A 12830-nucleotide genomic window follows, 5' to 3' on the forward strand; every position below is an offset into this window, starting at 1 on the left:
AATTTACTAGCCCAATTCTTTCTAGTTTTATTAACAGTCTTTTGCAAGATAGATTTAATTTCTCTATTTGATAGTTCTACTTGCCCACTAGTTTGAGGATGATAAGCAGAAGCAATTCTATGATTAATGCCATATTTAGCAAGAGTTTTTCTAAAACCACCATGAATAAAATGAGAACCTCCATCAGTCATAATATATCTAGGAACTCCAAATCGAGGAAAAATAATATCTAAGAGCATTCTTAAAGAGGTCTCACCATCAGCACTTTTTGTAGGTATGGCTTCCACCCATTTAGTAACATAATCAACAGCAACAAGTATATGAGTGTTACCTTCTGAAGAGGGAAAGGGTCCCATGAAGTCAAATCCCCAACAATCGAACGGTTCAATAACAAGAGTATAATTCATAGGCATTTCATTGCGTCTGGAGATATTACCAACCCTTTGGCATTCATCACAAGATAAAATAAACTTCCTTGCGTCTTTGAAAAGAGTTGGCCAATAAAAACCTGATTGTAGAACCTTTTGCGCGGTTCTTTCTCCGGCGTGATGTCCTCCATAAGCACTCCCATGACATTTACTCAATATTTCCTGTTGTTCATATTCGGGAACACATCTTCGCAGAATACCATCCACTCCTTGTTTATATAAGTGTGGGTCATCCCAGAAATAATGCCTCAAGTCATAAAAGAATTTCCTCCTTTGCTGAGCTGAAAAGGTTGGAGGCAAGTACTTGGAAACAATAAAGTTAGCATAATCAGCATACCAAGGACTGTCTCGCGAGCTCACCTTTATTACAGCCAATTGTTCATTTGGAAAACTATCATTGACAGGAACAGGATCATAAGCAATATTTTTCAATCTAGACAAATTATCAGCAACAGGATTATCAGCACCTTTCCTATCTACAATATGTAAATCAAATTCTTGCAACAGAAGTACCCATCTAATAAGCCTTGGCTTAGCATCTTTCTTTTGCATAAGGTATCTGATTGCAGCATGATCAGTATGAATAGTAACTTTTGAATCAACAATATAAGATCTAAACTTATCACAAGCAAAAACTACAGCTAACAATTCTTTTTCAGTAGTAGCATAATTTCTTTGAGCAGCATCAAGAGTTTTACTAGCATAATGAATAACATTCAATTTTTTATCTACTCGCTGTCCAAGAACAGCGCCTACAGCAAAATCACTAGCATCACACATAATTTCAAATGGTAAATTCCAATCAGGAGGTTCAACTATAGGAGCAGTTGTTAAGGCTTTCTTTAGAGTTTCAAAAGCTTCCTTACAATCATCATCAAAAACAAAAGGTACATCTTTTTGAAGAAGATTAGTAAGAGGCTTTGAAATCTTGGAGAAATCTTTAATAAACCTCCTATAAAACCCAGCATGACCAAGAACACTACGAATACCTTTAACATCCCTAGGATAGGGCATCTTCTCAATTGCTTCCACTTTAGCTCTATCAACTTCAATACCTCTCTCGGAAATTTTATGTCCCAATACAATTCCTTCATTAACCATAAAGTGGCATTTCTCCCAATTAAGAACAAGGTTAGTTTCTTCACATCTCTGCAAAACTTTATCAAGGTTCCACAAACAATTATCAAAAGAATTCCCATAGACAGAAAAATCATCCATGAATACCTCTACAATACTCTCGCAAAAACCATGAAAAATAGCAGACATGCATCTTTGAAAAGTAGCAGGAGCATTACATAAACCAAAAGGCATACGTCTATAAGCATAGGTTCCATAGGGACAAGTGAAAGTGGTTTTCTCTTGATCCTTAGCTTTAACAGCAATTTGTGAAAATCCAGAATAACCATCAAGAAAGCAAAAATGAGTATTTTTGGATAACCTTTCTAACATTTGATCAATAAAAGGCAAAGGATAATGATCTTTCTTAGTAACTTTATTAACTTTACGAAAATCAATGCACATTCTATAACCTACAACTACTCTTTGAGGTATGAGCTCATCATTATCATTAGGCACAACAGTCATTCCTCCTTTCTTAGGAACACAATGCACAGGACTAACCCATCTACTATCAGCAATAGGATATATAATACCAGCTTCAAGAAGTCGTAATACCTCATTTCTTACCACATCCTTCATCTTAGGAATTAGACGACGCTGAGGTTCAACAACAGGCTTCGCATCTTCTTCCATATTAATGGCGTGTTGGCATATAGAGGGAGAAATCCCCTTCAAGTCATCAAGAGTGTAGCCAATAGCACCTTGGTGTTTCTTCAATATTTCTAATAGTCTTTCTTCTTCAAACTCTGTAAGCGTAGAACTAATAATAACAGGATATATTTTCTTATCATCAATATGAGCATATTTAAGATTATCAGGCAAAGGTTTTAATTCAAAGACAGGATCTTCCTTTGGTGGCGGTGTTGTACCCAAATCTTCCACCGGTAAATCGTGCTTAAGAATAGGTTGGCGAAGGAAAATTTCCTCAAGCTCATCTCTTTCCTTCCTAAAAACTTCACTCTCGCTATTCTCCAAATGTTGCTGCAAAGGATTATTAGGAACAAGAACAATAGATGCACACTGTTCCATTTTAAAATCATTACTAGGCAAATCAGCTTTATAAGGAGTTTTGGTAAATTTAGAGAAGTTAAACTCATAAGATTCACCAGCAAATTTAGTCAAAATTTTCTCTTTCTTGCAATCTATAATAGCTCCACAAGTATTTAGAAAAGGTCTACCAAAAATGATAGGACAATAATCACTAGCAGCAGAACCAAGTACCAAAAAGTCAGCAGGATATTTAATCTTACCACATAAAACTTCCACATCTCGAACAATACCAATTGGAGAGATAGTTTCTCTATTAGCCAGTTGAATAACCACATCAATATCTTCAAGTTCACAAGAACCAATTCCGTGCATAATCTCCGTATAAAGCTCATAAGGAATAGCACTAATACTTGCACCAATATCACATAAACCATAATAGCAATGATCACCAATTCTAACAGATAGCATAGGAACACTAGCTTGCTTGGGTTTATTAGGATGTGAAACAATATTAGAAGCATCTTCACAGAAAATAATATGACCATCCTCTACATTTTCAAATACAAGATCTTTAACTATTGCAACAAAGCAGGTTCAATTTTTATTTGTTCTTCAGGTTCTATAGGTTTCTTTTCACTTTTATGAACCGCACTATTTATAACAGAGTACTCCTTCATTTTAGCAGGGAAAGGAGTTTTTTCAATATAAGCTTCAGGAATAACATGATCCATAGTTTCAACTACAACACATTTATTTATAGATGAATCAATTTTATCTTTATATGGTTCATGAAACTTATCAAAATTCTTCTTAGGCAATTCATAATGAGAGGCAAAAGCTTTATAAAGATTTGCAGCAACTTGAGAATCAAGACCATAAGTAGCACTCATATTACGAAATTTATCAGTTTCCATAAAAGCTTCAATGCATTTGTAATCATAATTTATACCGATTCTCTTTCTTTGTCGATTTCCCATCCTTCGCATTTTCCTGGATCCGATTAAGAAGGTCCCTTTTAAACTCTTCCTTATTGCGCGTGAATGATCCAGAACAAGAAGTATCCAAAGAAGGTCTTGTCTTCAAAAGAAAGTCTTGCATAGAAATTATCAATAATAACATTACCAGGAAGCTCATGAATGGGGCATTTGAGCATTAAAGACTTCAATCTCCCCCATGCTTGGGCAATACTCTCTCCATCATGAGGCCAAAAATTATATATGCGGTTCCGATCCTTATGAATTTCACTTGGAGGATAGAACTTAGAATAAAACCGGGGCACAATATCATTCCATTCAAGAGAATCCCCATTATCCAGTAATTTATACCAATGCGCCGCTTTACCAGACAGCGATATAGAGAATAATTTCTTCCTCACTTCATCCATAGCAATACCTGCACACTTGAATAAACCGCATAATTCATGTAAGAACAGTAAATGATCTCCAGGGTGGACAGTTCCATCCCCTGTATAACGGTTATCCACTACACGTTCAATAATTTTCATAGGTATTTTGTATGGTATCTCTTCCTCACCTGGCGCCTTATCCACTACCTTTGCAGTAGTAGTAGATTTTCCAAACAAACATTCGAGAGAAGATCTCTCCATAATGAATTATAGCAAAGAAAAGAGATAAAATCAACACTAACAGTAAAAGTTTCCCTTACCAATTCCACTTACCAATAGCGCTTCACTCCCCGGCAACGGCGCCAGAAAATAGTCTTGATGACCCACAAGTATAGGGGGTGTATCGTAGTATCTTCGATAAGTAAGAGTGTCGAACCCAACAAGGAGCAGAAGGTGTTGACAAGCAGTTTCGATGTAGGAATCACTGTAGATGCTCACAAACAAGTATTCAGGGGGTTTAAGTGTAACAGATGAATAAAGTACGAGTAAGTAAAGTGCGAGAGTAGCAATTGCTGCGAGTGGCCCAATCCTTTTTAGCACAAAGGACAAGCCGGTTTGTTTACTTATAATGACCAAACGTTCTTGAGGACACACGTGATTTTAGTCTAGTGCTTTCGCTACATATAGCTGATTAATCTTCATTGTTTTGATAAGTGTTGTGTGGGTGAACCTATGCTAATGTACCGCCCTTCCTAGGACTAATACATACTTGTGATTATACCCCTTGCAAGCATCCGCAACTACAAGAAAGTAATTAAGAATAAATCTAACCACAACCTTAAACTCTGAGATCCTGCTATCCCTCCTGCATCGATATACTAACGGGGGTTTAGGTTTCTGTCACTCCGGCAACCCCGCAATTAGCAAACGAGTACAAGATGCATTCCCCTAGGCCCATAAAGGTGAAGTGTCATGTAGTCGACGTTCACATGATACCACTAGAAGAATAACACCACAACTTAAATATCATAACATTGAATATTACCCAACATACTTCACTACTAACATTTAGACTTCACCCATGTCCTCAAGAACTAAACGAACTACTCACGAGACATCATATGGAACATGATCAGAGGTGATATGATAATGAATAACAATCTGAACATAAATCTTGGCTCAATGGTTTCACTCAATAGCATTAACAACAAGTAGAAATCAATACCGGGAGAGTTTCCCCTATCAAACAATCAAGATCAAACCCAAATTGCTACAGCGGTGACGAGGTGCTGCGGTAGAGATGGCGGTGATGATGATGAAGATGATGGTGATGGCGGTGGAGATGATGTCCAGCTCGATGACGGTGACGATGGCGTCGATTTCCCCCCTCCGGGAGGGAATTTCCCCGGATTTCAGCCACGGAGAGCTCTTTTCTCTCTGGTGTTCTCCGCCCCGCAGAGGCGGCTGTAACTCTTCGCGAGGTATCCTCTGTGGCTTAGGTCTTCGGGACGAAGGGTTTCGCGAAGAAAAGGAGGCGAAAGGGGCTGTGGGGCCCCCTCACCACCAGGTGGCGCGGCCAGGCCATGGGCCGCGCCGCCCAGTGGTGTGGGCCCACCCTGGGTCCTCTCAGCTCCTCCTTCTGGCTTCCTTCGTCATCTTGAAAAATATGATTTTTGGTATAATTTCCTTCCACAGTTGATCTTCCGAAATATTGCATTCTGACGGTGCTTTTTCCAGCAGAATCCTGTCTCCGGTGCTTGATCCTCCAATGATGATGAAACATGCAAAATAGATGAAATAACATAAGTATTGTGTCCCAATATGAAATATATCAATGAATAACAGCAAATTATGATATAAAATAGTGATGCAAATTGGACGTATCACTGCTTGTCTGGAATTATCTGGGCGCTTTCGCGTTGTTACAATGAGTTGTTGTTCTGCCCCTAGGGCTCCCAGGATCCGGCTTATAAAGACGCACGGATCTAGGGTTTACACGGAGAGTCCTAGCCGGAATACAAGTCGCCTAACTACGGTACAAAGTCTTGCCGTGTACGTCAAGGATCCGCCTTTCCTCTTAGTACGTACTGGATCCGGATACTTTATGGGTCTTCACGGATCCGGCCTTCTTCGTAGGTCGGTTGGGATCCGGCTTCCTGTTCCTGGGCTGGACTTCATCCTTCAGGATCAACAGCAACTGGGCCGCCCGACGGGCCACATGCCACGTCACCTACTATGGGCCACCCGGGCTTGCCGAATCTAGGCCATGCCGTTGATATACCCATAAAGTATAGCCACAACAATGCCTGTGAACCCTCTAGACTCGTTGATATACAACAACTGCCTTGTGTCTTCAACGGTTCGCTCCCTCATGTAATATTATCCGAACACGACAATAACGGCTCGAAAAAACCGGTACATGGCGTCAAGATAGGTTCTCTCACCCATTCGAAGATACTCATCGAATATATTAGCAGTCATTCCATATGATAGCATGCGAATAGCCGCGAAACATTTTTGGTAAGACATTAAGCCTAGCGCACCAGTGGCATCGAGCCTGCACTGGAAGTACGGGTCGTAGTCTATGACGTCCCGTAGAATAACCATGAACATATCCCTTGACATCATGTACTATCGCCGGAACAATTTTTCTGAGTTCATCAGATCGATGCGATCGACGTAGTCTTTGTAGAGTCGGCGGTGTCCATCAACTCTGTCGCGCGGCAGGTTTTTTGAGCGGCCCTTAATAAAGCCCCGGTGCACCGCACGTCTGACTAGCATTGTGCTCGTGGAGGATGGAGGCCGCAACAAAAGCCATGTTCTGCGTCGTCTGCTCGGACTCATCATCGAAAGAGGAGTCAATGACCTCACTGCATAACTTTTTGAGCGATTTCCACATGTTCATTTGCGTGGGTAGCAATATCAGATCAATGGTCGCCCACAATAGCACCCAAAAATGAATTAGGAAACCTACATCCGTAATTGACTGAACAGGTCTTGGGCGGCTAGGCAGGGCGGCGCAACCGGCAGATGTTTGGCCCCCAAAGATACGACAGATGCGGTGGAGAATTTACCCGACTCCATTTTTGTTCTCCGGTGCGGCGAGGCCCGAATAGATGGCGTGTATTACGGCGGTGCGGCGGGGTGGGGTTGGGGTAGCAGTGTCGCCCTAGAGAAGCAAAGAAGGGAAGAGGAAGCAAATCCGCACAGTCGGTTTTGCTGTCCCTGACGTGCGGGACCGGGTTAGAATACGAGGACACTCGGCGCTACTGCGCAGTATCGACCCAGACGCATCTAAAACGCAATATTTGAGCCACGTTTACGTTTCAGCGGATAATCCGGTCACTATACACTATACATCGGACCACGACCTAGGTGCAGACGTATTTTTTTTTTACCGTGCAGTCGCAAACGGTCGATCTGTGTTAATTAACGTCGTCTCTGTTGGAGATGCCGTGAGCGAAACATGTCCAGATTCAATGGCACGACACAACAACACACTTCGTTCACTCGCCGACGGGGCCTCGGTCTCGAATCGCACGACGGCATCTTTCCTCCTCCTCCTCCCGTCCCAAACGACCCAACCAAAACCCTCCTCACACACTGACACGCGGGCCAGACATACGCACGAGCCCACCCGTCATCCACTCTCTCCACACAGATTCCCCACCTCGCCTGACCGACCGGCTCGCCTACCTACGGCAGTGGCGGCGCGACGCACGCACGCACTCGGCGGCCTCATGAATCTGGCCACCTCCGCGACCACCACCACCCCGCGCCATGGACTCATGCCATTAAACCCCTCCTCCTCCTCCGCGGCCTCCTCACTCCGCCGCCCCCTCCTCGCCTCCCTCCGGAAGAAGATCTCGCCGCTGACCACGATGGCGTCCGCCCCCGCCTCCGCCTCCGCGGCCCTCTCCACCGCCGCACCCGCCGACAACGGAGCCGGCGCCGCGAAGCCGGCGGAGAAGCAGCCCGTGCAGGTCGGTGCCCCCCCCCACCCCGATTTTGGTCCCGTGTCCCCTATCCCGTGTTCTGTGGCTGACGTTTCAGCTTGCGGGTTCCGTGCGGCTGCCTCAGTGCGGCTCACTGACAGTCGAGAATCGAAAATATCAATAGCTTGCAAACCTCCTATTTATCGAGGTGCTGTTGCTGTACAGTGTAGCGAGTAGAGAAACGGGTATGCCCTTTCGCTTCTCTGTTCAGCAGAATGTTGTGCGTACCAATATACCATGTTGAATTAAGTTTAGGAGCAGCTCCACGGTGTTTCATCACATACAGCTGCGTTGCTAGGGAAGCAAAGTAATCGTACGGATAGTCGCGACTTTAGGTTGATGCCACCACATTTGCTAGTGTGAGTGGTATGATCAGCTGTACCTGTACACAGATGAGGAACATTCGTTGAATCCATAGTGTCTTAGACATGGCCCTTGCAGTTGTAGCTTATTTGTTTTCGTGCGACTGATCATGCAATTAATCAATAGAAATACCGCACTGGGTTATAGACAGATAGGAAGTTTAGTTTCGTTATTATTGGGCTGGCCTACGGCTTGACCGGTCCTGCACTCGACCGGCGCCGCGGCTCCCCCAGAAGACAGTGCAGCGACTGTTTGCTCTAGATATTTCATTACTTATTTGCTGAGTACATTGTTAAGAAACATAACATCCAGCTAGCACAAGAATGCCCGTGGCTTACAGTGGGGAGGATAACTGCGTCTGTTCTGTTCCAGTATTTTAAAACAACATAAAGGGAAACAAAAAAGGTCTGTTTAAGAGAAAGCCGCAAAACTGTAATGTACATGTCGACTCTGTAGGCTATGTTTTTCACTAGATGTTATAAACTTATTATGGAATCCCTTGCACCATGCAATCATCCATAAGTAATAGCAGAAACCATCTAAGGTGTCTCAAGTTCCGATACCCGTTCAGGCCCATATGTCTTATCAATGAACCCACATGTGTTTATATGAAATGCAGGTGATAACTATGCGACTTATAAAAAGAATTAGAGTACTTCTTATGTTCTGTCCATACCTGTTACATTGCCGATATGTTAGACTGCCGATATTATCCACAGCTATGAGCCAGCAACCCATCTAAAGAATACTAATGATGAATCAGGGGCCGATAGTATTGGTGGTTGAGAACTGGACGTCACTCGGTTGGCTAGCAGTGCGAGCGTGAAGGCTGCTCATATACGTTTGTGGCCTAGCCTCCGCGGGGTGCCTCAGGTTTTCTTCTTTCTATAGAAGGTCACCTGGGGCTAGTCCCTGGTTGGTCTCATTTTCTTTGTTAGTCTTGCTGGTCCATTGTTTTCCCAATTGGAAAAAATGCGCACATGATGTCACCCTACATTGCCAAATTTAAATTCTCTGGTGTAAGGAGAATACAAATTCTTGATAACCTAATAAACTGTTCAATAACTAAGAAGTGTTATATTTGGCTCCTCATGTAAAGTGAGCTATGCACATTTGTCTTGAAGCTATTTGGGAGACGTGTATGTTGAGTTCCCTATCCAATTCTACAAAAGAGCAATTACGACATGTTGCAGTCTAGGACTACAGAACCAAATAAAAAAAGTAGGCATGCTTGCATGAAAAGGAACAAGGGCATCACTTATGTAATTTTTTATCATCATGCCCATAATCTAGCTTATATCTGTATCAAGGTGTGTGTTTTTTGCGTTCTATTGCAGGCCATAAATCTATGCACTTTGCCTTAGTCGATTGTTGATTTACTAGCCCATGCTTGACACTCACTATAATACAATTCCAAGGTTCTCCTTTTAGTCATGCTATATTGCCATTGGACAAGATCATGTTAGTGAGAGAAAATCACGCGACATTTCTGAAACCGAAATACAGAGTTTGGAGCTGTTCCATATTTTGACAACATGCAATTTCATAATGCGTACATACGGTGTTAAACTGTCCCATATTTTAAGACTTGGTTCGATTAAACACCTCAAAAGAGATGAAATAAGATAAGTGGAAGACATAAATGTGAACCAAACATTGCTTGGCTTGTGCCATTTCGTGAGAGCTTCAATGTTATGTCCTATTATGAGTGAAATTAACAAACCTAATAACACGCTATCTGTACAACATGATTCCTAACCTTAAATATTCAGAATCTAATACTATGTTAAAACTCAGCAGACATAAGCCAGATGATTCTTGTATAACTTCCAGATTGGTATTATCATACTGGGTTCTTGTACTTGTTCTAGTTTGGTTTTGAATGATGCAGAATTTTCTCATGTTCATGTCCATTCTTTAATGAGTTGAATTGCATTTCTTTTACATAGTAGTCCCTCCATTCTTCAAAAAGTTGATGCTTTGGATATTGACACGGTCTCCAAACAAAACTTCGACTATTAGCATTTTCCGACAAGAGCCTTTACATGTGATTTTAAGACATCCAATCAAAGTATTTTATAATATTGGTTTTCAAGTTTTAGAAATTTGTCCAAAGCTATGTCTCAACCGCTATTTTCTTTTACTGGAGCTTGTGACTTGATTGCGTAGTCAAAATTTATATCCCATGCTTGGGAACTCACATACGATCATGAGGTTCTCCTTAAATGATACCAGCAATCACCTATTGGACAAGGTCATGTTGGTTAGGGAAGATCAAGCAACATTTCTGAAACCCAAATATTCCCTCTGTCCCAGTTTGTATGCGCCTTCGTATTTCGAGATTTCACCTTAACCATCAATTAGATCAATAATATGAGTCATGTGACATGAAAAGTGCATCAGTTGAATCTTCTTTTGAATATGAATTAAATGGTACAATTTTTGCAAACATAACCCACATTTTATTGGTCGAGCTGATGCTGAAATGTGATACTCGAAATGCATGGGTTCCTTATAAATTGGGTTGGATAGGTACAGTGTTTGGAGCGATTTGAACGTTTTAACAACATACATTTTTGGTATGCATACCTAGCATTAGTCAGGGTGCCTAAAAGGATGGCAGAAAATAGGTTGAGCAAAAATAATGTTCCACCAAACATTGCTTGGAGCCTTGGATTTTGCCAAGGAATGACAGATTGCAATGTTGAATCCGCAGTTACAAGGGTAAACAAGTCAAATTACAAAACCTATTGTATGTACAGCATGATGCATAACTTTCATGTTCAGTACGGAATATAATATTGCTCAAGCTGAACTGACATGAGCTAGATGATTTTCTTATAACTCCCATAATACAATTTCCTAAATGAGTTGAACTGTACCTTTTGTCATAGTATACAAACCTGAGATTGTGATTTGATCTCTTCTCTATTACAGGTCGCGAAGCGATTGGAGAAGTTTAAGACAACAATTTTCACACAGATGAGCATGCTTGCGGTGAAGCATGGAGCCATAAACCTTGGCCAGGGCTTTCCCAATTTTGATGGCCCTGACTTCGTCAAAGAGGCTGCTATCAAGGCTATCAATGCTGGAAAGAATCAGTATGCAAGAGGTTATGGTGTGCCTGAACTGAATTCAGCTGTCGCTGAAAGATTCCTGAAGGACAGCGGGTTGCAAGTGGATCCTGATAAGGAAGTTACCGTTACATCTGGGTGCACAGAAGCAATAGCTGCAACGATATTGGGGCTGATCAACCCTGGGGATGAGGTGATACTCTTTGCTCCGTTCTATGATTCTTATGAGGCTACGCTGTCCATGGCCGGCGCAGATGTCAAAGCCATTACACTCCGCCCTCCAGATTTTGCAGTCCCTCTTGAGGAGCTGAAGGCTGCAGTCTCGAAGAACACCAGAGCAATAATGATAAACACACCTCACAATCCTACTGGGAAGATGTTCACGAGGGAGGAACTCGAGTTCATTGCTGATCTCTGCAAGGAAAACGATGTGCTGCTCTTTGCTGATGAGGTCTATGACAAGTTAGCATTTGAGGCGGATCACATATCGATGGCTTCTATCCCTGGCATGTACGAGAGGACCGTCACAATGAACTCCCTGGGGAAGACATTCTCCTTGACCGGATGGAAGATCGGCTGGGCGATCGCGCCGCCACACCTGACATGGGGCGTGAGGCAGGCGCACTCGTTCCTCACATTCGCCACCTCCACGCCGATGCAGTCAGCCGCGGCGGCGGCTCTGCGAGCACCGGAGAGCTACTTCGAGGAGCTGAAGAGGGACTACGGCGCGAAGAAAGCACTGCTGGTCGATGGGCTTAAGGCCGCGGGCTTCATCGTCTACCCTTCAAGCGGAACCTACTTCGTGATGGTGGATCACACCCCGTTTGGGTTCAACAACGACGTCGAGTTCTGCGAGTATCTAATCCGCGAGGTCGGCGTCGTGGCCATCCCACCCAGCGTGTTCTACCTGAACCCCGAGGACGGGAAGAACCTGGTGCGGTTCACCTTCTGCAAGGACGACGACACGCTGAGGGCCGCGGTCGACAGGATGAAAGCCAAGCTCAGGAAAAAGTAAATGATTCAGTTTTTTTTTCTTTTTACAGCGGCATCACATACATGATTGGGGCTTTCTCATGTAGTTGTTGATTGTTGAATAAAACCTGCCTGATATGAACTGCACTCCAGTGCATGTACACTTATCTTGCAGTAGGTATGTATCCTGTCAGTGACTTCATCTCTTGCGTTCGTTACTGTTTGTCTGCGTTGGCCGACGCTGATAAATCAGGGTAGCTGACGGTACTAAACTTGTGCAGAGCAACCTACGGCTGCTACTTGCCCGAGCTTTTTCACCTGTCCTGTCAGCAGTATATCAAGTATCAACTGATGAAAGCAATGCTTTTGTAAGAGAGAAAAAATATTTATACTTCCGCTTATGTGGTTCCAACCTTTCTACAGATGACGATCTAACAAAATTGTAGCCAAGGTCTGGTCTTAAATGGTTGTGCCTGGCAGTGATCTTGGTGGAGGCATTGTTTGAGAGTGGGGACTATCTTCAGGGTGAAAACCTAAGATCTTT

At 42.8% G+C, this 12830-nt stretch overlaps 1 protein-coding gene across 1 annotated transcript; it reads left to right on the forward strand.

The window, feature by feature from the left end:
- The first annotated feature begins 7592 nt into the window (after nucleotides 1-7592).
- LOC127301807 (uncharacterized) lies at nucleotides 7593-12488 on the forward strand. Its single transcript, XM_051332084.2, has 2 exons — nucleotides 7593-7865; nucleotides 11178-12488. The coding sequence occupies exons 1-2, from the start codon at nucleotides 7623-7625 to the stop codon at nucleotides 12327-12329; spliced, it is 1395 nt and encodes a 464-aa protein (XP_051188044.1). The 5' UTR covers nucleotides 7593-7622; the 3' UTR covers nucleotides 12330-12488.
- Nucleotides 12489-12830: the final 342 nt, after the last annotated feature.

This window comes from Lolium perenne, chromosome 5 (assembly GCF_019359855.2).
Source record: "Lolium perenne isolate Kyuss_39 chromosome 5, Kyuss_2.0, whole genome shotgun sequence".
NCBI lineage: Eukaryota > Viridiplantae > Streptophyta > Magnoliopsida > Poales > Poaceae > Lolium > Lolium perenne.

Bases quoted from the DNA above. Each gene is read 5' to 3' on its own strand.
- LOC127301807 (XM_051332084.2), top strand. From the start codon at position 7,623: ATGAATCTGGCCACCTCCGCGACCACCACCACCCCGCGCCATGGACTC. The intron at 7,866-11,177 runs GTCGGTGCCCCC...TCTCTATTACAG, and splicing joins CGGAGAAGCAGCCCGTGCAG to GTCGCGAAGCGATTGGAGAA.